Source organism: Sturnira hondurensis, unplaced genomic scaffold (genome assembly GCF_014824575.4).
Source record: "Sturnira hondurensis isolate 20B ecotype Veracruz unplaced genomic scaffold, ASM1482457v3 Scaffold0014384, whole genome shotgun sequence".
NCBI classification, from domain to species: domain Eukaryota; kingdom Metazoa; phylum Chordata; class Mammalia; order Chiroptera; family Phyllostomidae; genus Sturnira; species Sturnira hondurensis.
This window is the reverse complement of record NW_028087015.1, coordinates 35,603,743-35,627,113: the sequence shown is the minus strand read 5'-3', so window position 1 is coordinate 35,627,113 and position 23,371 is coordinate 35,603,743. Positions and strand designations below refer to the sequence as shown.

The window sequence follows — 23,371 nt, the reverse complement described above, 5'->3', positions numbered from 1 at the left end:
AAACCATCGTATATAATAACGCACTTCAGGGAAAACTCGATTTTTAGGAGCCATGCCTTTTTTTACCACAGTAGAAGATGTATAGCGTATTTTTATGATAAAGACAATGTGATGAAGTTGCAGACTTTGGAAGTTAGAAAAATGAAGTCACCCTTCGTTTTGCTGCCCTAACCAGAGCAGTCATTTCTAGGATGTTTTTAGGATGTCCAGGCTTTGTTCGTGTGTGTATCTTACATGGCTGCAACAAGGCATGAGTAAAAGTCTGTGACCTGCGTGTGCTTGTCAGGTTGGACAAAGGTACCGCTGACCTGTGTCCATAGGGCGTATACTTTGAGTTTTTTTCCAGCAAGGAAACACCCTTAGTTTCTCATCATGTTGTGCTTGTGACTTCTGACATGCCCTTTTTTAAGATCAGGAGAACAGTGGGTTTGCAGTTAAACAAATCACTTAAAATACACTCCTTAAGACAGGTTGAGAAGTAGGACTGAACTGGAATAATTCTTATCATCTCTAATCTTCTGTTGCTCTGGGAGGAAGAAGAAGGGAGGTAAAAGTGGGTGGCATCCCCGGAGGGCACGAGGCCGTGGGAGGAAGCGGGGCCTCCCCGCTCCTGGAGCCCCTGCGCACACCCGCAGTGCCCGGACTCTGGGGGCGCAGATGCTCGGCAGTGGCTCTCCCTTGCACGCTGTGAGTGAGCCTCAGTTCTATTTCTCAGTGACAAATGGGAATAAATAATACCTCTCTTATCTGAGAGGTATATGTGAGTATTTAGGAACGTTAAATGTGATTATGCAGGCAAAACCCCGAGCAGAGTACTTGGCTCTCAGATGGCCTCCATAGATGTGGGTCATTGTCATTGCTCTTCAGAAGCACTTGGTCAGAGCCACTTGGACGGTTCCAGAAAGTGCATGGCCATTATAACCTTAGACTACGGAAACCTTAGGGTACAGAGTAAATGAAAGTGGAGTTCTGGTTGTTGCGGTAGTTGCCACGGCATGTCAGGAAAGATCACTGGGTGGTAACTTTTCCTTAGAATATGTTTTACTCTCTCTAAAAGTTTCTTTTCCTCTTTTCTTTGTTCCTTTATACATTTGAGAATGATTTGGTTATATTTAAAATTCCAACTCATGCAAACACTTAGCAGTTGACTTTTCATTGTTAACGTTTGGCCTTTGACACTTTGCTGGCTTTATTCTGTGTACTTGTTTTTCTCTCTCTTCCCTCATTTCTAACAAGTCTGTGTCATGGGGCGAATTTGTCCATTTATCCCATGTGTTCAGTGGCTCACTTAAGATCTGAGGATCTTAAGAGCATACGACAGTGTGGTTGTGAGACCATACTCTTCTGATTTCATATATAAATGCTTTTCCTAAAATGACACCATCGCTTTTCCCTTCTCTGCCCCTGTCCTTCATTGTTCCTTCTAGACCTGGCTGGTGGGCAGCCTTTCCGAGGTGGTGGCTAGGTTCTCAGTTGTTGCTCATAGGGGGGGGAGAGACTTCAGCCACAAGAAAATCAGGGCGGCAGTAGTGAAAGGCTGGGAGCCTGCCTTCCCTGGGACAGATTGCCTTCCCTGGGACAGATTGCCGGCCCCTGTTTCAGACAGCGGTCCTGAGCTGCTGGGCTTTGGCTTTTGTCTTTGCTAGTAGGGTTTTAAAGTTCCTGAGAAAACATTGAACGGAATGAGCCCAGATTTTTGGATGAAAAGTCTCATTGTTCCTACCTTTTCTCCAGATATAAAATCAAGTTCCTGTTTTGCTTTAATCCCTTGAGATCCATTTCCTCTTGTGACTTCAACTCTCTCTGACTTCCTGACCTCACCTGTAACAGTGGGTGACCATCTGCCCTGCAGGCTGAGTTTGAGTGTGAGAAGAAACACCCCATTTACTCAGCTCAGGACCTGACATAGGGCAGATACTCAACAAATGCTAGATGCTGTTATTTACAGTAACTTGAATTGGAAGAGTTATTCATTGCATACCTACCATTTGCTAAGCACTGTGTTAGGATTAGGAATGTGAAAAAACCAGCCTGTGCACTCAGGTTGTGCATATTCTGATGAAGAGATGGCAAGTCAGCAGATGGCTCAAACACACGGGGGTGGGCGCTGCCTGCCTGGGGGAGGAGGGCACAGAAGGCTCTGGGAACAGGAGGAGGGCCCGCTGCAGAGCCTGCTGCTGCACCAGCCTCAGATGAAGGCTGTGCAGGACTTGGAAAAGGCAGTGTTACAGTGGTCTCCGGTACTGGGGGAGGAGGGATGCTGTAGCTGGCAGGCCAAAGGGACAACTCGGAAGACTGATAGGCACATTGGGACCAGGTGGCTGAAGCAGCTGTCCTCTCCCCTTATATAGGACATGTATGTGAGGGTGCAAGTGAGAGAAGTCCTGAAGACTGGCAGTCCCCTGGGTGCCAGTAGGGTGGGCCGGCTTGTTTCTTCCCCTCTCCGGATGCTGCCTCACCATTAGGTTGGTGTGGCCCCTCTGAGCCTGTAGGCACCTTCTCATTGGCCCCTGATTCCTCTTGCACCAAGACCTTGGAAAAGCTTCCACTTCAAGGCTTTCAGCTCCTCACCAGCTACTCAGCTGACCTATTATTTATGTAGCAGTCCCGGAGTGGGGGGGAGCGGGGGAGGCACAGAGGCACCGCCATGTGTTTCTGCAGCTGCTGTCAGTCACATCGGTTTGCTTAAATTCTAAGCCTGACAGCCCCATAAATGCCACCCAGCATTTGGACGCATCCCAGTGTTGCCTCTGTAGATGTAACGTGGTGGCAGGGAGTGTGGCTTTGGCATTAGAGCTCTGCAGCTTGCTGGCTATGTGGGTTTGCGCTGGGTATTTAACTCTCTGAGCCTCAGTTTCCTGATCTGTGGAATGGAAATTGAGAAAATAATAATATCTAGCCCATAAGGTTGTTGCTAGTCTTCAATGAGGCAATCCATAGAAAGTCATTGACATAGTACCTGGCATAGAGTAAACACTAATTAAATGTTAATCATGGTGGTTATTGCTCTCCTCCCCAAAAGCTGTAGCTCTGTGTGTGTCTGTGTGTTTCTGTGTGTTTTCATGTGCTCTGTGGGCCACCATTGCAGGTCCCGAGAGTGGCAAGACTTGACCTGCATTCAATTCCAGCATTGCTCCTTCCTTGCACTTGCAGAGCCTGCGTCTAGGGCCGGGTGCCATCCATCTTGTGAGACTTCCATACTCACAGTGGGTACCCTCCCCATCTACCTGGAGGGCCTCCTGCCTGCCCAGTTTTCTTTTGCAGTGAGCTCTTTCACGGATTCCTTCTCTGTCCCCCTAGAACAATGTTTCCCTTCATCTCCAGGGCTTCCAAGAGGCCCTGTCAGTGGCCCCTTCTTTCTCCAGTCACTGTACTCCAAACCAGGTGTGGTTCCCAGGGTGCCCTTTGGGAGGGTCTCTGTGCTGGTCTGTCTTCATGTCCATTGCCAGCCCCTCAGCTAGCGTCCGTGCTTGGGACTGTGGAGCACAACTGCTGACCCCGAGTCACCCCTGACTACTGCAGCCCTCTGGCTCACCTTCCTGTTCTGTGTGCTCCACTCCTGGCGCCCCTCCCACTGGTCTACATCTCCACTGGCGCCCAGGCTCACCGCACACTCTACCTCCTTCTGGTTGGTTAAAGAGCGATAGTTTGACTTGAGCAGGCCCGGGCTGTGGCCATTTCTTTTCTGCATGGCTTTCATTTCCTGATTTATAGAGTTGGATTAGGGGAGTGTTTGTAAAATTGTTTTGTGCAAGGGACTTTAAAAAAAGATTTTAAAATTTATTTTTAGAGAGAAGGGAAGGGAGGGAAAAACAGAGGGACACAAACATTGATGTGAGAGAGAAACATCTATTGGGTGCTTCTTGCACGCACCCCGACTGGGGACCAGGCCGCATCCCAGGCATGGGCCCTGACCAGGAATCAGACTGGCGATGCTGCACTTTGTGGGACGGTGCCCAGCCGAGCACTGCAGAGTGATGTGGGCGGCTGAGGTGCAGAACTGCGTTAGGCCCGCAGTGTGGTTGCTGAGTCTACTCGCCATCTTTATGCCCCAAGACTCAGCTTTGGCATGAGGTGCTTTGCCCTACATTATTCCTTCTAGCTGTCACCATGGCTTATAGTTTGTTAAACCAGTGGCTTGGCATGGATGCGTGAGACCTCGTCTCTGGCTTTCCTTTGCTTCCTCTGGCAGCTTCATATTCCATTAAGCGAGCAGCCCTCTTTGTTGGAATTGAGCCAGCTAACTATTTGGTAAGGTCAGATGTATGGGTTTGGGGGCTTACACTGGAATTTGGGTCTTAACATTTATGTTTTAGCTTGAGTGTCTTCCTAGGGGGAGTTCGATGAGGCGTTTGTATTCTTTAAAGGCCTGGGGAATGCCTGGTAAGAGTGATCCTTGCTAAGAAGCTTGAATGAGTGATACTTTCACTGCTTTTCAGTAATTGCTGAGCTGCTGCCCTGACCACTGTGGCTCAGTTGGTTGGGCGTTGTCTTGCAAAGTCAGAGGTCGCCAGTTCCTTTACCGTCAGGGCGTGTGCCTGGGTTGCAGGTTCGGTCCTCGTTTAGGATGTGTGCGAGAGGCAGCCCGTCAGTGTTTCTTGCATCGATGTTTTTCTTCCTCTCTTTCTCCCTCCCTTCTGAATTCTCTCTAAAAATAAATTAATAAAATTAAAAAAAAAAACCCAAACATTTAAATCATTAAAAAAATGCCGAGCTGTCAAAACAGAGTGAGGGCTTTAGTTTGGGTCTTAGCAGTTACTTCCTTTTTAAAAAAATCATCCGAGATCAGGGGAGAAACGCAGTCAAAATGTGAAAGACGGGATTTAGAGTGGACACATGCGAAAGTATCGCTCAGCTGGTAGGGAAGCCCACCGTCAAAGGGTGCTGCCTGTTTCTCTGTCCTGCAGACTTAATACAGTGGAAAGGACATCTGGCAGTTTTGTCTTGTAGTAGGAAAAAGGTTAAGATTGATAGTTGCCCAGGGCTGGGGGCTGGGATGAGGGTGGATAGGGAGAATCAGGATGAGTGCTAATGGCTACAGGGTTTCTTTCTTTCTTTTTATTTTATTTATTTATTTATTTATTTATTTATTTTTAGAGAGGGTTAGGGAGGGAAAAGAAAGGGAGAGAAACACTGATGTGTGGTTGTCTCTTATGCACCCCATGCCAGGGATCTGGCCTGTAACTGGCCTGCAAACCAGGCATGTACCCTGACTGGGAATTGAATCAGCAACCCTGTGGTTTGCAGACTAGTGCTCAATCCACTGAGCCACACCAGCCAGGGCTGGTACAGGGTTCCTTTTAGGTGTGATGAAGTGTTCTAAAACCCACTGTGGTAATGGTTTTACAACTCTGGGAATATACTAAACACCGTGGAATTATACACTTTAAATAGGTGAATTATCTCTTGAAAAGCTTGTACAAAAACAGAATTAGAATCAAGAGTACTGAACTTGGTGTCAGAACTCCTGAGAGTGAGTCCTGGTCACCAGCTATTTAGCGATGTGTACCCAGGCACATCATTTAATCTCTTGGAGCGTCATTGGCCTTGTCCGTGAAATGGGGATGGAAATACCTCACAGGGTTGTTGTGAAGATAAATGACATAGGGCGTGTGAAAGTAGATATGGTGAAACCTCCAACAAATTATATCTTTGTGTTTAAGTTAGACATGTATTTCTGTGGATAATAAACGCTTGGTCTGAACTGCTCTTGAGAGGTCCCAACTAACCCTGTGAAATGAACACTTATGGAGGCTGAAAGCGGATTTGCATGCTGAGTAAACAGCAGAGCCTTAAAGACCAGGTACCCACACAGCTCTGTCTGTGGTCTGGTACCTGGAGCCCAGACAGAGGTTGTCCGTTTGCCACTTACTGCATGTCTGCTTCCCTGCCTTCAGATACTGTTTTCTCAGTTTATCGTCAGAGTGATTGTTGCTTGTAATCGCCAAGGATTGTGTGGAGTTAGTGGAGTGGAGCTGGTCATGCTTTCCGAGGGGAGTGAGCCTGCGGCCTGGGCCCCATGGGAAGGGAGCGAAGCCCTCCGGCTAGGAGCAGGGAACCGGCGGCCCTGCCTCCAGCTCCAGGAAGCAGATCCTGTTGTAAGTGCTGGCTCCCTAGAACTGGACAGTGACAGAACCATTGAGTCTCTGGGCTGCACCCTCAGTGGTTTAGAGTCTGGGAGTGAGGGTGCCCCTGCCCTGTAGGGAGGCTGGAGTGTGTGTCAGGAAGCCAGCTCATCATGGACTCGGGTAGTAATTCTTAATAGAGTTGTTTATCTCTCAAGACCTGTTAAGGATTAAAGACTATTACCAGGTTCAAAAGTTATTTGTCTCTTTGTATGTTTTGATTTACACAGTCTTTCAGTAGACTACTACTGACAATTTACTGTCTGTCAAGGATTATGTGCTGAGTTGAGGCTAAAAATACATAAAGGTGCAGCTCCAGCCCTCAGTTGGCATCGTGGGTTGGGAGATGAGGTAAGATATTACTGTAATACAGGAGGGTGGTTGGCCTCCGTGGAGAAAGCTTTGCAGAGGACTTGAACTGTGTGGGCTATGGCCTGGATGGTGAATCGGGTGGGGGACATTGGGTCAGGGGGGCCTGGTGGGTGCAACTGTCATCAGAGAGCATGCGAGCTGAGAGACGACAGTGGCCTGAAGTGAGGGAGCAGCAGCGGGGATGGGCAGGCGTGGACGGGTCCTGGGGCTGTTAAGAAGGCAGAGCAGACCCTGTGAAAGGCAGGGAGTAGTGAGGATGACTCCTGAATGGCCTGGCCAGCTGGGTGGAGGGTGGGGCATCTACTGAGCCGGAGTCCAGAGGAGGGCGAGCTGGTTTGGTGAGGTGCGAGGGGGAAGTGATGAGCTGGTTTTGAAATGTGAGTGTGGAGGATCTGAGAGACATTCCAGTGCAGGTGACCTGGAGGCTGTTTGGGTGTCCAGGTCTAGAGCTCTGAGATCTGGGGGGAAGAGCCATTTGGGAGTCGTCAGCACAGAGGGTTGGCACTGATGTAAGAGGGAGGGCTCATCCTGGGAGCACAGGCCTTGTGAGGAAGGAAGGGGACCCTGGAGACACGAAGGAGGGCGGCTGGAGAGAGCACTGGGTGTTTGGCCTGGGACTCATTTCCGCTGATTTTCAGGTCTCAGTGTAAGTGACACTTCCCAGGAGTAGCAGTCTTCTCTGTCCCTCTTTGAATGCAGTGAGGAGTTTCTGTGGTTCCATCATCGCCTGCCCTTTCCTGAGCACAGCACCTTGCGCACATCTTGATTCTTGCTTTGCCGCCATTGCTCCCTGCCCTCTGGGAAGGTGGGGCTCTGTGTCGTGTTCACTCCTGGGTTTGCAGTGCTGGATCAGAGCAGGCACAAAAGAAATGACAGTTCAGTCTGTGAATGTGCATGGAAGGCAAGGGCGGGGAGACAGCGCCCTGGGGAAGGATGAGGCCCACAGGGATGGGCAGGTTGTATTGTAGGGAAGAGAGCATGACTGGTCAGGTAAACTGAGGCTCCAGTCCCGCTTCACCTAACCTCGGTCAGCTCCCTTTTCCTCATCTCTAAAATGAGGACACTGAGGGCAGTTAATGACATTTTGAGGACTAAAGGGGACCCTGAATAGAGGTGCGATCCTTTGCAGGCTCTAGTAGTTACTGCCCTGATTGCCCAGTGGTCTAGTCACTGTTTTTTGTTTGTCTGTCTGTGCTTCTTGATGGCAGAAGTCAGTTCTTATTCGCCTGTTTATCCTCAGCATTTGATATTTAGGATATTTGGGAGCTGTTCGTTGAAATGAATGGGCCTGTGTTAGAGTTCGGTCATCGTACAGCTTTGAGTGGCCAGACATACAGTGTGAGCTCTGACTCACTGGTTTCGCTCCCCAGCTCCCTGGAGCCCTGTGCTTTGGGCCAGTTCTTCTCAGAAACACGTTTCTGAGAAGAGACATGGATGATAGCTTTGTGATGCTGGGCCAGCATATGCAGTGGGTTCCAGTAGGCGCAGTCCTTCGGCCACACCCTTGCTAAGGGTGGGTGGGGCTGTCACGTCTTGTTTGGTGCACATAGGCTCTGGCTCAACACCAGGCAGGCTCTCAGGGAACGTGGGGGCAGCGGTGGCCGCGGGGCCCTGGGAGGTGCTGATGTTCTGAGTGGGAGCACGAACAGACGTAGGTCCTTTGGATCTGTGGGGCAAAGTGTGCAGACACTGGAAGACTTGTTATTCATGGCCTTAGTCTCTTTTTTAATTAAAACAAACAACAGGAGCATCCGTAACATTGCAGGTAAATGTGGAAACTAATTAAAAACCCCCAACCCTGATCCTACCCTCTGGCAGAACTTATGTTTATGCTGCTGTTGTGACCGAATTCAGGCCACTGGGACATCCTGGTTTTGAAAACACGGACACTCTGACCAGTGCCAGTAGACTTTGCTGTTCTTTGGTGCCGTAGTAGCGAGCTTTGTCCAAACTCGGATGAAGTGGCAAGAAATGCCCACACAAAGCACATGGGCCGTGTTTAATGGACGCACTTGTTGCAAATTGGCATCACTTTCAAATGAGTTAATTTTCAGGCATCTCAATAAAGAAGTCTGTCTGCGTAACTAGTAGGATGAGTTCTGCTTGATTTTTAAGGATCCCTGCCTTCTGCCTCTCTTCCCTGCACATTGAACGTGATAGCTGACTGGGGTCAGTAAGGTATTCAGATCGCATTCCACAGTTTCTAGAAATAAGATTGTCATCATCTGCTGATTAGGCAGAGTGGTCAGGAGTGTCAGAGTTGAAGGTTAGTGGGATAGAAGGAGCAGGAGGTTGAGGAGGACTCTGGACCCTTGCCTGAAACCCGGTGGCAGTTTGGGACGTTCCCAGAGCCCCAGGGATAGGACAGAAGCAGCTGTCACTGGCCACTGGTTGAATTGGTTGCAAGATCCTGGAATGAGGCCAGACCCACCCAGGGCTGTTGCGCTTCTGCAGTTTTTGCCGCTGGGCTTTCTGGAATGGCACGGTGGCACTCTCCGACGGAGTGCAGCCTTTCCCGGTTCCAGCCCACGAGCGTGTGGTGACGCCAGCCCACTGACCGCCAAGCCCTGATGTTGGACCCCGTCTCCATGTGTTTCTCTGGGCCCTGCTTTTCAAAAACTCTGGGGTGTTTTTAAAAACTCTCACTATTTAAAGTCATTGTTAATTAAATTATTCAAGAAAATCAAAAGATTTTGTTGAATACAGGCAAGGCCTGTATTGGGTTCTCCGGCTATTTGGTGAATAAATTAAAAAAAAAAAAAACGAACCACAAAAACAAAAACAGACAAAATGCCAGCCCTTGAAGACTTTATAGGTTGGTGGTGAGATAGACTTAAATAATTACATAAACAGATGCAAAATTGCATTTGTGACAAGTGCTAGGAGGGAGAGGTACAAGGGGGGCTGTGAGAGCCTTATAATAGAGACACTTCCCTTGTCCCGAGGTCGGACAGAAACCCACAATTCGCAGGGCGGAGAGGGGGAGGAGAAGCATTCAGAGCAGAAGGGACTTCCTGGGGAGGCACTCAGGATGGGAAGGAGCAGGGCAGGTACGGGAGCGCGAAAGCAGCCGCGCACCAACGTGTAGGTTGGACATAGGCAGGGGCCGGGCTAAGAAGGGCCTCGTGGGCCGGGTTAAATCATCGTCTTTACCCTGCCAGTAATGCAAAGCACTCTGTGCTCAGAGACGTTCATGGCTGCTGCAGGGTAGAGAGTAGAGGTAGAAGGGCTACAGGTAGACAGGCTGGAAAGCTGCCGTGGCGCTCCAGGTGGGAGGTGGTGGTTGCTTGGTCCAGGGTGCTGTGGGGGAAGAGAAGAGAGCAACGTGGGTTCCAGATCTGTTTACTGGGCGACATTGACAGGGTCTGGAGATAGATCGGGTGTTGGGGGCGAAGGAGGAGGTGTGGGGGGGCAGTGGAGCCCCCTCTGGATTACCTGCACAGAGCAGCCCTGGTTGGTGCCTTTCCCGGGGGGTGGGGGTCAGAAGTTCCCCTTGGACTCTGGAGCATCGTTGGGGTGTCAGTTAGGGGTCTGCCTTGGAGGACTCAGGGGAGGAAGTCTTCAGGGCCGACTCTTCCCATGGGGGTCGAAGAAGCCCCAGCGCTTCCCCTACGCGGCCAGCTGTTACTCCGGGGGACAGGTGGTTTTCGTTTCTTGGTGTTTTCCCCTCGGCCTCCTTTTGCCTCTTCAGGCACTTTCTCTGGGCGCTTTCAGTGATGGTTGCTTTGGCCTGGTTTCTGGTGGGTCTGGATGGTGTATTCACCCATCCTTCTGTCCTGGTTTTCCTTTTCCTTCCTTACCATTTTGTGGTGATAAGAGACAGGATGCTCGTTCGCATCAGAGGTAGTATGGTGTCATGTAAGAACGTAGACCTAGCCATCTACCCGGTTCGGCTTCCACCCCCACCACATGCTGGCCGGGCGTCGTCGTCTGGAGATGGAGATCACAGTGGGCGTGGCAGCCCTGCTCCGAGGGCTTGCTGTCAGGGTTCGGTGAGCGAGTGAGTGTAAAGCCCTCTACACAGTGCCTGGCACGTAGGGCTCAGGGAAAGTTCATCACTGTGACTGGGTAGGACAGGATCCTAGAAGGTGTCCCCTGATGGCTGAAGAGGAATTCCATGAACCCGTTCAAGAATCGCTGTAGATGGTGTCGGAGGGTGTAAATTCTTTCTCATTGGAAGATGATGGGCGCTCCTGGGGACGTGGCAGTGGGCTGCCCTCTCACGCGGCGTTGGTGTCAGGGCTGAATCCTGAGCGCTGGTCAGGATGACACCGGAGTTTTCTAACAGCGGGTTGAGTTTAATGAACAGCTGTGCTCGCTCCTCGGGGAAAGATGACAGACCCGTCAGAAATAATTGTGCTTTAATGTACAATTCAAGTTCATTGCCGAAGACAGATGAAAACTCTCAATGGGAATCTCTAAATTATCGTATTTTGCTGAGTACAGTGCACACTCTTGCCCAAATCCTGTGTATAGTGCACACAAGAACGTGGGTGTGCGCTACACCTGGCCAAATCCGGTGTGAAAACCCTGGTTCCTTAAGCCTGTGGTCAGGCCTGAGGGTCTGCCGAGGCCGCGGACCCCCCAGGCAGTCTGGCGCCCTTGAGGCTGCGAAGCACTGCCTCAGCTGGACTTGATTCCCTCCTGGGATGGAGTCGTAGTGTCTCTAAAATAGACCTTGCTCAAACGGGTTCTCCGAAACAGCCATGACTTTGTTCTCTGGCCTCAGGATGGGCTGTCTGACCTCTCCCTGCCTCAGCTGTACCCACATTTCTTCTAATGCCGTATTTCAGATGGAATCAACAACTTCAGAAAATTCCTACCACTCGGAGCCTTCTGCCCCCCCAAAATAAATAAATAAAATACAATTTTATTGTTGACAAAACTGGTTGTGTCTTGTACAATTTTCCAGAGTCAGGCTTTGCCTGCTTGGGTTCCCACGGTGTCATTTAACATGTTTCTCATCAATCAGTCGAATGACACAGACACCCCGGCAGGTTGAGCTTCGCTAGTTTGGCACGAATACTTCATGGGTGGTAGGTTGCATTTGGGGCCCTCGATGCCCTCTTCTTGTTCGGTTAACAGCCACTTATGACTATTTATTGAGGATTGCTGATCATCTCTGAATGCCCAGTAAACACCAACCCTAACAGGGAGGCATGTGAAGATGCTTTCATTGAGAAACAGTGACACAGAACCTGGCCTTAATTCCTTCTTAGAAATGACTGTGTCCCGTGGCACTGTCTTGGGATCTTAGGTAACTCAGAAGGGGCAAAGGATGGTCCCAGATGTCTTTATTGGGTCCTAGTATACTACAGGGTAGATGGATCAATACTGACTTTTTAATATTTTTTATTTTTTTATTACTTTACTTTTTTACAGAGTATTGACTTGATCCATTCACATTTTCCTGTTCTTACCTTTAAGTCCTTTACATGAGTCTGTTTTCTCCCTATAACCCACAGCCTTTGCTTTTAGCCCTCGCTCCTCACAGGAGGGAGCGGGGAGTCGTTCTGTGGGGTGTCTTCCTTGGGCTTTCTGACTCCCAGCTGGCTTGCTTTGCTGTGTGACATTTGACCTTTGAGATAGTGCCAATCCCTTTCTCCATGCTTGGGACGACGAATAGTTGTTGGTCCTGAATAATTAGTTTAATGCTGAACTAATTTGTTGGAATTTTCTGTCTCCCTCTAGTTAAAACTTAAAAAAAAATGTAACTATCTTGTCAAAGAAAAGACCCTTGAGGGTTTGTGTTTTTGTGTGTATTCTGAAAGCATTGCTTAAACTTACTCATTTCGAGCCCTTAAACAAAGGAAAATGTTACCATTTGCTCTTCTCTTTTAGGAAATTCACACAAACGAAAAGGAAGTAACAGAGAAGGAAGTAACTCTTCACTTGTTGCCAGGTAACAGTCATCATGTTTGCATCATGTGCAGCTCAAAGCCAGTGTTAATTATGTCATTCCTGCTGTCGCCGTATAGCCTTTGTCTTCATCCAGACAATATGTAACAGTAATGAGCGGAACAAAGTATCAAGGTCTTTAGTTCAGTAATTACACACCTGGGTCTGAGTATTACAACATCTGCAAAGAATTTTTCTTCTTTTCCTCTCTCCAGGCAGATGAAAATAAACCTGGGAAATTGTCGCTGCTTTCACAAGCAAACGAAACCTTTTTCAGGTTGCCTCCCTTGGCCCCATCCAGTATTCTGGTCCTCAGTCAGCAAAATCCCGGTCCCCGACAAAGCCCTACACCCCACACTCTCTTCCTGCTGCCCAAGTGCAGCTGCCTGTGACTAGCACTACTTCCCAGGCTTCCCACCTGTTGTCTGTGCCTGTGCGTCTGAGCGCCAGTGCCAGGTGGGCTGCCGCCCCCCACCTCATCCCAGGGTTGCCTGGGCTTTGCCCTGTGGTCATCACCAAGGAGCTGGGGTGGCTTGGGTGTTTGTCAGGTGGGGGAGAGTGACGTTGTAGCTTGAGTCAAGCCATAGTCATGTCTGAATTCGGAAACAGAAACTCCTTGGCCGTGTGTCCTCCTCATATGTGGGGCTGAGNGTGCGTCTGAGCACCGGTGCCAGGTGGGCTGCCGCCCCCCACCTCATCCCAGGGTTGCCTGGGCTTTGCCCTGTGGTCATCACCAAGGAGCTGGGGTGGCTTGGGTGTTTGTCAGGTGGGGGAGAGTGACGTTGTAGCTTGAGTCAAGCTGTAGTCATGTCTGAATTCGGAAACAGAAACTCCTTGGCCGTGTGTCCTCCTCATATGTGGGGCTGAGAGCTGCACACTCCGTTCTTCTTGCATTTTCTTTTTTCTAATCCCAAATAATTAAAAAAATAAGTTTTTAAAGGCACATTTCCCCAAAACGGTAAGGGCTTGTTCTGGTACTTTTTATTTTATTCCATTTTACTGGGAAGATACATATAAGCGCAGATTTCTGGCTGATCCACCTTGTTTGGTAAATATATTGGAATCCTATAAGGATTTATTTATTTATCCTCACCTGAGGACATGCTCATTGGTCTTAGAGAGAGGGGAAGGGAGGGGGAGAGAGAGGGAGAGAAACATCAATGTGGGAGAGAAACACCAGTCAGTTGTCCCTTGAACACCAAACCCGCAGCCCCGGCATGTGCCCTGACTGGGAGTTGAACCCGTGACCATTCAGTCCATGCCATGCCGCTTCAACCGAGTCACACGAGCCAGGCCTATGGGTTTGGTTTTTTTTTAAAGAGATTTTTAAGTTTGAAAGGCTTTTTCCTATAGTAAAGACCTAAACCTTCATCCATGTATCCTATTGTCTTTCCTTTTCCTGGGTTTTAGGTTCTGGGAATAACTTTATTTCTAGCTTAGTGTTATATACAATTCCTCACCTTCTGGGTTACTTGATGGTCTCGTCTGGGTGCGCAGCTGTGAGCGCACAGCTAACTTCTCCGAGCCCAGTTTCCGAGACTAGACCAAGACCTTCTCCAGCTCCCGTGATTCCAGACTGCACACGCAGGGTGGAGACTGTGGCACTGCGGTGGCCACCACATGCCCCCTTCCCGTCTCCCGTGTGTGGCACAGGCCGGGAACGGCTTGCCGGGTCTTGGGGAGAGGACTTGCTGTGAAAAGCTGTTTCACTCTAGGAGCTGAAAGCACAGGAAGCCTTGTTCACGTGTCTTCCACCTTGGACTTAGCTGAGGCACTTTTTCTGGGACTGTTTTAAACCTAATGAGGCCCCGACTCCATTGTTTTCCTCAAGCTCTGTGGTCTCAGAGGATGACCTAGTGACTGAACCACCTTTCAGTATTTCCGTAGTAATTAACCCCTTGGAAGATGGCATCCGCACATAATGTGTGTCCCTTGATATTCTTAGTATCTGTGACTTTTCTCCTTACATGCTGAAGGTTAGACTGAATGAATTTCAAGTCAGACAGTAAATTTGAAGACATCAAAGGAAATACCCAGAGGGAGATTCTGAGGGGAAAGTGGCTGTTTGTTGGAGGAGAATAAATGACTTTTCTTTTTTGTTGCAAAGCATTTACACTTAGTGCTTCCTTTCCCCCATAACCTTCTCTTCTCCTGCCCCCACCCAGGCAGCCAGTCCCGAGGAGCTTCTCTGTGGGAGCAGAGAGGGCTCGTCTGTCCCCACCTCCTGGTCTTTCTGACTGTGGAGACAATTACTCTGTCTCCAGGAAGCACGGCTTCGCCTGAGGGCTGGGTGCCTGCAGATGGGGCAGGAAAGGCGACCTGCTGAGAGGAAACAGTCTTTTCCCCCACGCAGACCTCTGGCCTCCCTTTTCCTCCCACCCTTGTCTGCAGAGCCAGTGTCAGCGTGGTCACGTTGCAGCCTCAGCGTCTGAGGAGGCTACATGAAAGCCCCGTGGCCAGGGAGACACCCCTTGCCCTCTGAGCAGTTCCAGATGAGAACTGGAAAGTGGGCCTGAGACCTGCAATGCAGGCTAGCGAGCCTTTCTGCCTTCGTTTATTGAGGGTATTGCTTCTATGGGGCATCCCTTGGGTCCAAGTAATAAAAACACTTGTAGCTGAGATCATTTCCCCCTCTTTGGAAACTTCTGTTACTCAGTGAGAAGGTGGAGGGGTGCTCTGTGGGAAGGTGTGTCTGAGTCATTTATCTCATTTGCCAGCAGTCCCCAATCTGCCTCATCTTTGACTTCAGGTCTGGCAGCGTCACCTTGTTGGAAAGTGTGAGCCGAGTGCTGCATCGTGCTGTGTGTTGGTCCTCATGGGAGCGCAGCCGGGAAGCTCTCGCTGTTTGCGTGCTATGTGCTCCCGGAGGGCTCTGAAGCGGGTTCGTTTTGGTTTCGCCCAGGTGAACAGCTGCTTTGTGAAGCCAGCGCCGTCCTGAAGTATGTCCAGGAAGATTCCTGTCAGCGCGGGATCTGTGGGAGACTCGTCTGCACGGACTTCAAGATTGCTTTCTTGGGCAGTGACGAGTCTGCACTGGAGAACGATGTATGTCCGCGCACGTTGGGCTGAGTTTGGGGGAGCAGTGCCGCTGCGGCCCGGCTGTCGCTTCCCCGGCTTCTTAGTTACTCTACCCCAACACACACAAGCACAAAGGACAAGTCTGCTCTTTCTCCTTTGGGATCCCCTTCTAGTGTGGGACCATTCTGGAAAGTTCCTCCAGTGCCTCCTGTCACTCTGGCTTGCATTTGCCTTCATAGATCGACACTTCTTATTTTCCTCTGTGTTTCATTGCATTGTATACCACGCATTGGAATGATATCTCCCCAAATACACCGGTTCCCCCTGTTTTTTGTATATTAAACTGTTCCTTAAATTTGGGAGCTAAGTTCAGTTATGAACTGATGCTGAATACAGTACTTGAATTTGGGTTACTCTGCACTGGGTGGTGGTGGTGTTGTGAGACTTGTCCTTGTTTCTGAAGAGTGAGCAGTGCAGGAAAGGGAGAACTGGCCACACCACTCGGAGGGCACCGTGCATTAACGGAAACGCAGCCCTCCCGGCCCACCTGTGCTTCTTAGACAGCAGCGCCATTGCTGTCTCAGAGCGTGGTCTTCTGGCTGCTGCCACCGCAGCAGCTTGCTTCCCAGTCCTGTAACAGGCAGCAGTTACAGCCACTTGAGTCCCCCGCTGTTTTTCTTCCTGCCTAGCTGTCACTCTCCTGCTTGCATTTGTGTGGAGAAATCCCAACCTGCGCGCCACTCCCCAGCACCTCTCGCAGCGATCCTGCGGGCCATGGTATGTTTGCCTAGGAGCGGCCCAGGAATGGCATGTCCTGCCTGGGTTCCACTGGCCAGCGACCACAGCTTCCCTCCCACCTTTCACTGTCCCTTCCCCAGGCACGTGGCTGCATTCCTGTTTTTTTGATGTGCACGTGGAGAGTGGTGATGTGCTCTGTCTATAAATGTGTAACAGTGTGTAGCAAGGAGTCACAGTTGTTCCCTTTTGAATCTTTTAGGAAACGCAATTTAAGAATAAGGTCATAGGAGAAAATGACATTACGCTCCACTGTGTTGATCAGATTTATGGAGGTGAGTATCTCCTTTCCCCTGGGGTGTTGCAGGCTTTTGTAACTGATAATGTTTTTATGGTCTTTCATAGTTTACTAAAATTTCTTCTTATATTAATCTTGTTTACATCAGTTTTGTGGACGATAAAGTTGGTATATGAAGTGGCTTGTTTGTGGTCACTTAGCTGGAGGAGCTGGGACTTGAACTGAGAACCTTTCCTCCCGGTACTCCACAATGCCACTGTAGATTAGAGTTAATCATACCTTTGCTGTCGGTGGTAGCTGGGTCGGGTTTACTTCGAAGGCGAATCCGGTGAAGGTCTGTTGTACTGTGTTTGGGTGTCTCTGCCGCCAGGCGTCTGTCAGCTCCACCGCTCTGTTTTTGTAAAGAGGATTTCTCAGGAACCAGTCAGTAGTCATGCACGGTGTTTCTAGTGCCAGTAGGCGCTGCACGGTCCCAACTCTGGGACAGGGAGGGAGGTGGCAGGAGCGGCCCCTGGCCATAAACCCAGGAGTCGACTGTCCCTAGTTGTCTCCGGTCCGTCTGTTGTCATCTCAGCTTTGGGAGCAGGGTTTTTGCAGGTCTGTGGAGTCAGCTCTTCGGCAGTGGCCAGTCCTTTTTTGTCGAGTGCTTCCTGAGAGGCGTGAAGAGCCCTGAGTGTTCTCAGAGAGCCAGGGCCCTGCAGTGGGACTGGGCCTGGGAACAAGGACTGAGAAGGAAGCACCTGACCTCTCACTTCCGAGAGGTCTCCTTAGAAGTTAATGGTACCTCTTGTTTCTTGAGAGTTAACTTGTTGCCTTATAACGTAATTTCCCTTCCTGATTTTGTCATTTATCGTATGTGCAGTGTTTGATGAGAAAAAAAAAACTCTCCTCGGCCAACTGAAGAAGTACCCCGAGAAGCTCATCATCCACTGCAAAGACCTCCGGGTGTTCCACTTTTGTCTGAGGTACACGAAAGAAGAGGAAGTCAAAAGGGTAACTAGTTACATGTGTTTCTAGGTTTTGTTTCCCCTCAGGTTTTCCCCACTAACTTTAGCTTGTACTGGATGTAGATTGAGGGGAGCCTTTTACTTTGTAAAGGTGGAATTGGTTGTGATCCCATGTGCTTTGATTAGAATTGAGAGAAATTTGGTATAGCGTGCCTGTGTATTATCTTGGCGCATGCTGCCTTTAATTCTTCAGTCCATAGTGTTGCTATTTCTGGAGCCTCTGAAAGGTGGCAGATGGAAAGCCAGGGTCAGCAGGTAGGTGGAGAGGGGGAAGGATGGAGCAGCTAGAAGCAACCCTCCTACCCTGCCCCTGACAGCCTTGCCAAGAGCCAGCAGCAGAGACTCCCCCAGCTCCTGGATGGATGAGCTTATATCTGGGGAGCAGTGGAAGGGTGTGGAAGGAGCAGGAGGTGCACAGGTCAGATGGGCAAAACCGAGTCAGCAAATGAGCCTGTGCTTTTGGACACTTTGGAAAACTTAATCTGGTAGCCACAACAAAATAAGATGCGTAGCTGGGTGAACTGGTTGTAGTGGTCATTGCGACTTTGAAGATTTCTCTTACTGAGGTTCTGGAGGTTCCACACTTGCCACTCTCGTGATAAAGCACAGGGGGAAAGCAGGCAAGAGGCCAGTTCATCTGCTGTCTTTGTCTGCCGTGAGTTATGCACACTGACAGGCAAGGCCCTGATTTTCTTTCAGGTAGTATGGAGGTCAGTTAGAGTAATGAACATGACCTCAGTTGTCTGTTCTAAGTAGAAGAGTGGTGTAGGTGTGGAAAATTCCCTGAGAAGCCAGAAACTTCATTTTGAACGATGATTTTAGTCATCTGTCCGAACACACTTTTGTTTGGAACCTCAGGCAAAAGCATAAAGGGTTGATTTCATTTCTCATCTTCTAGAAGAAAGTCCTACAGGCCACAAATGGATCAGACTGTTTCGGTTCGCACCTGGTATCAGCTGTGTGTCTCCGGTCTTAGACTTTTGGGGTGCCTGAATGTGGCACTTGAGGGTTTTTGGCACCTCGTTTTTGAGCAGTTAGACTATGCTTCACAAACTTTCCTAGAAATCCAGAAGTCTTGGGAAACCTGACAAAACTGTATGCCTTTGTGAGTTGGGCATTCTGAGCGGTGCCGTCACAGGCGCAGATCTCAGGGAGAATTTTCTCGTGCTGCCGCTGGGAACAGGTTCACAGGACTGAAAACTGGGTGACTCTGTGCTTTCTGCCCAAACGTGACTCTCTCCGCTGCTTGGTTCTCTTCTAGATTGTCAGCGGCATAGTTCATCACACCCTGACTCCTAAACGGCTTAAGCGATTGTTTCTCTTTTCGTATGCAGCTGCTATACAACACAGTACAGGTAAGTGTCTTCGGGTTTTGATTTGTGAGTAGGCAGGCCTTCCAATTTCTACCTGAAACTAGCGGGAGAAAATCCGTGCACTGAGCTGTTTCTCCTCTTCTCTAGCAATTGGTCACCTTTGCTTGGGTGACACAGTCAGGTTTCTTTTAAAAAAGTTTCTATTTTTGTTCCTGTGATCTTTGTTGCATTTTACTTATCTTTTAGCTTGTTATCTTTTTGTGAGGAGTTACTGGTTTGATTGTTTCGTGTGAAAGACGAAAGTTGTACATGAAAGAACACATCGGGTGGGAGGCAGATGTTTTTCGGAAGAGCTGGAGGGTCGTGGTGTGCATAGGAGCCGGCATCGCTGGGTCGAGTCCCCGGTCCACCAGGGTCAGCTGTGTGGCCTTGAGCAAACTACTTAAATTTCCTGTGTCGCAGTTTCTTTATCTGTAGAATGGAGATAGTAATGAGACCCACCTCTCTGGGATATTGGGAAGATTAAATTAGGGAATATACATAAAGTACTTAGAAGAGTACTTGGCCTGTAGTAAACCCTAAGGGTTTACAGTTAGCATTATTTGAAAAAAGAACACATCAGAAAACCAGCTCGGTTAGAAAACTTAAGATTGCAAATATTTTCCATTCAGCTCACTGAAAAAGAGAGCAGGCTTTTGGCTAAGAACCTCTGATCATCTGAAGTAGCTGGAAATAGTGCCTGCATCGTGCGTGTTTCCACAGGGGTCTGTCTTCTTCCTTCTCTAGGTCTCGCCCCTCCGTTTGTTCCCTTGCTCTACCTACCAGGAGGTTGGTGTTTGGCGGTGCTGTGTGCTGTGTGCTTTTCATCCGGGACGTAGCATGTCAGTTTAACGGCATGTGTCAGGCTTTCTGGAGTGCAGAGTTGTTTTGTCTTTTACAGCTTCTGAGTTAGTGGGTGCTGAACGCTTGCTGTGGGTCAGGCTCTGGGGGTACGGAGGTGAGCGGGACTAAGCCCCTGCGCTCTGAGAGCATCACATCAGAAGCAGCTGAGTGACAGTTCCTCTACTAGAAGAGGCCATGGGGGCAGGAGGAGGAAGTGCCTGACTGTCCTAGGAGCAGGAGGAGGGGGCTGTCAGAGGGCGAAGGCTGTGCATGAGCTGGCGTGGGGGTCTCTGGTAGGCACAGAGGCGAATTTTTAGCAGAGATGGAGATATCTGAGAGAGCAGGTTGCAGTTTGGGAACTGGGGATTTAGTGGTACGGATTTCAGGGCCTGTCCCCCTTGAGTTCAGGTCTTTACTCAGTTCTTAGTAGCTGTGTGGTCTTGGGGCCTCTGTTTTCTCGTTTTAAAAAATGATACTGTTAATGCTTCCTTTGAAGTATTGTGAAGATTATAAATTATTATTAAACGTATGATCCAGAGGGTACAGTCAATAAATGATGGTTAACTGAGAGTGTAACTGCATGCCATTCAGGACGTGTTATGTTCAGAGAATTATGCGGACGTAAAGCATAGTTAGCACTACTAGTAGGCTGAACCTAACATTGTTTCTTAATTCAGGAAGCTCATTCTGTGAATGACAGATCTCGCTGCTGTCGGTAAATGTGCACGTGCTGACTAACTGGGTTCTGGCTTACAGCACCTCCTTGCGGCGTGAGACAGACTGTCGGCCGCCGTCATGTACATAAACATGTGTTGGTTACATTTGAAAAGCCCCTGTGTTCTCTAGGAGTTCTGCTTCTTCCTCACATGATTCTTGATCCAGACCCAGCGTCGGACAGTCGCTCAGCTGGCCGACATGTCGGTCCGGGCCCGGGAGCCCTTACCTGGATGGATCTGGCAGTGTCGTTACCTTGTGGCGGCTTTTGTGCCACAGGGTCCGGCGTACGAGACTGCTAGTTTCTAGTTCAATCCCACCCTTCTTTTCTCCTTTTAATCCCCAATTGTTGACAAGTAAAGGTTACTCTAGATAATTTTGAACCAACCAGTTAGCTTTGTCACTGCGCAGGGGTTTGTAGAGGTGGCTGTGTTGCAATCTGAACATCTTTAATTATTCTCAGGCTTAATAATTCAGAAATGTGCTTTGGCTGAAAGGTCGTAAACGCTTATGCCCATGGGGAAATTTTTTTTGCAGTTATTGTTGTGTAGACATTTTCTTTCTAGCTGCCTAGGTTTGAATTCCAGTTCTGCCATTGCCTGGCTCTGTGATCTCGGGCAAGTCATTGCACCTCTCTGTGCCACATCTGGAAAATGGAGGAAATAATATCACCTAACCTGTGGGGTTATAAGGATTGAGTTCAATATGCTCAGAACAGTGCCTAGCACACACTAAGTGCTATAAGCTTATATAAGCTTAACTACTGTTTTTATTTTATCATTATTCTTATTATCATCCCTTGTACAATGACCTGGTTTTATTAAAAAGAGTGGATGGAAGTTTTATCAAACACTTAAGTTTTTCCCAGAATGCTTGTTTTTTAGATATGCAAAGGCTTGAACTAACCAATCTGTGTAAATACCCAAAACTATTGTGGTGCATGTTACCCCCAGCAAGCAGTGGTGTGGCTTGGGAGAGGGTCCGGGACACGCCCGTGGGGCAGCGCAGTGCTCTGGGGTGTTTCTTCCGAGCAGGTGGTAGCGGGGCCAGGGCAGGGGCAAGAGTGTCGGCACGTGCTGCAGCCGCTGGCCCGCTGGCCCTGCCTTCCTCGTGGCTCCCCTGGGTTTGTGGCCTTCAGGAGCCAGGTGTCACGCTGGAAACTCCTCTTGTTGGCAGTATGTCTTCCAATTGAAGGAGGATTGACACTCGGGAACCCTGCGTGCTCTTCAGATGAGTTTGCCATCCTATGCACTTACTGGTGGGGCTAAAAATATTCTTGGGGCGTTTGTGCTAAGCCCGTCCTTTAGCGCCTCTCAGGATCTTTGTATATTGTATAAATTATCTCATGGTCAGATGACTGAAAATGGACCTATAATTACTTTTGCAAGGAGTGGAACTAAAACGGCCCCTTTCCTCCGGTATAAAACAATAGAGCCTCAGTGATAATTTTGGATTAATGACAAAAAAGAGGAACAAGGTTAGGATTAAGTGGGGCACTCATCCTGCTTGGCTGGAAATGGGTATAGTAAAGGAGATTGGGGCCTGAGGATTCACTCGGACATCATTAAAAGACCAGTGCTTCATGAGAAGATTTTATTGTCCTTTTAAATTTATTTTGCTAGCCCCCAATCCCAAGAGCCATACTGTGATGTTTGACACACTTGAGGACTGGTGTTGGGAGTTGGAGCGGACCCGAGGCAGCGTGAAGTACAAAGCAGTGCGTGTCAACGAAGGCTACAAAGTCTGTGAGAGGTGAGCCGTCCCTGCTGTGTGCGTTACAGCAGCTGTGTCGAGAGTCCACTCACATGCCTTACGTTTCACCCGTTTGAGATGCCCTGTGTTTTCTGCAGCCATTACTGAGGTCAGTTTTGTAACGATTTCATCGTCCACAAAAGAACCTTCATACCCATTAGGAACCTCTCCCCACGTTCCCAGAACACCCCCAGCCCCAGGCAGCCACTCACCTACTTTCTAGCTCTGTCATTTGCCTCTTCTGGACATTTTATAGAAAGGGGATCATACAGTACGTGGTCTGGATGCCTGGCTTCTTTCACTCAGTGTAATGTTACAACATTAAGGCTCGTGCACGTGGTAGCACGTATCGGAAGGTCATTCTTTTCCGTCACTGAAGGATACTCCACAGCATGGATATTTGTGTGCACCGTGTTTTGTTTATCTGTTCATCAGTCGATGGACATTGGGTTGTGTTCACTTTTTGGCCATTATGACTGATGCTGCGGCACACATGTGAGTACAGGGTTTTGTGTGGACACATGTTTTCATTTCTCGTAGGTAAAGGGCTAGGAGTGGAGCCGCTAGGTTGGGTGGTGACTTCGCCTTTGACATTTTGGCGAGCTGCCAGACTGTTTCCCACAGCAACTGCTCCACTTTACATTCCCACCAGGGGGGTCCCCTTTCTCCCCATTAGTTAAAGTGTCCCTCAGAACATTCAGAAGTGGATTTGTGTTTCATTTCCCATTATGTATCTGTAATCTAAGTGTAAAAATTTTAGAGGCGTTTCTGAATCTATTCTGTGTTTGCTTTCCTCTTACTGAGCACTTTGTTTATTCATGCAGTAGAAATCTCTGAGGGCCTGCTCTGTGCTGAACAGTGTCCTAGCTACTCAAGGTGCAGCAGCAGCAGGGTCTAAAAGTGCTGCCCTCCAGGGGCTGTCACTGCATGGGAGGGAGTGAGGCTAGAGTAAGTGAGCTCCTGCCGTGTGTTAGAAGGTGGTAAGGGCTACAGGGAAAAGTGGATGGGGAGGGGGTGGGTGTGCTGAGACTATTGGTGGGGAGGGTCGGTCAGGCAGAGGCAAAACAGCAGGAACAAAGGCCCTGAGGCGCATTCTCGTCCAGCTGTGTGAGGAGCAACTAGGAGCCCAGGGCCTGGAGAGGCGCAAGCAGGGGAGGGAGTCAGGGGAGGCGAGGTCCGGGAGAAGAGGGGCTGGATGGTGACTGGCTGGGAGGCTTTCAGAAGGATTTGTAGGTGAGTGAGGAGGAGTTTGAGCAG

At 49.2% G+C, this 23,371-nt stretch overlaps 1 protein-coding gene across 1 annotated transcript in view; it reads left to right on the top strand.

The window, feature by feature from the left end:
• The window catches only part of MTMR12 (myotubularin related protein 12), a 54,687-nt gene that overhangs the window by 5,780 nt on the left and 25,536 nt on the right, over positions 1–23,371 (top strand). The window contains exons 2-7 of the mRNA XM_037063129.1: positions 12,339–12,399; positions 15,298–15,440; positions 16,411–16,483; positions 17,309–17,439; positions 18,715–18,808; positions 21,985–22,114. Of these exons, the coding sequence (XP_036919024.1) occupies positions 12,339–12,399; positions 15,298–15,440; positions 16,411–16,483; positions 17,309–17,439; positions 18,715–18,808; positions 21,985–22,114 (632 nt within the window). The remainder of the gene's footprint in view (positions 1–12,338; positions 12,400–15,297; positions 15,441–16,410; positions 16,484–17,308; positions 17,440–18,714; positions 18,809–21,984; positions 22,115–23,371) is intronic.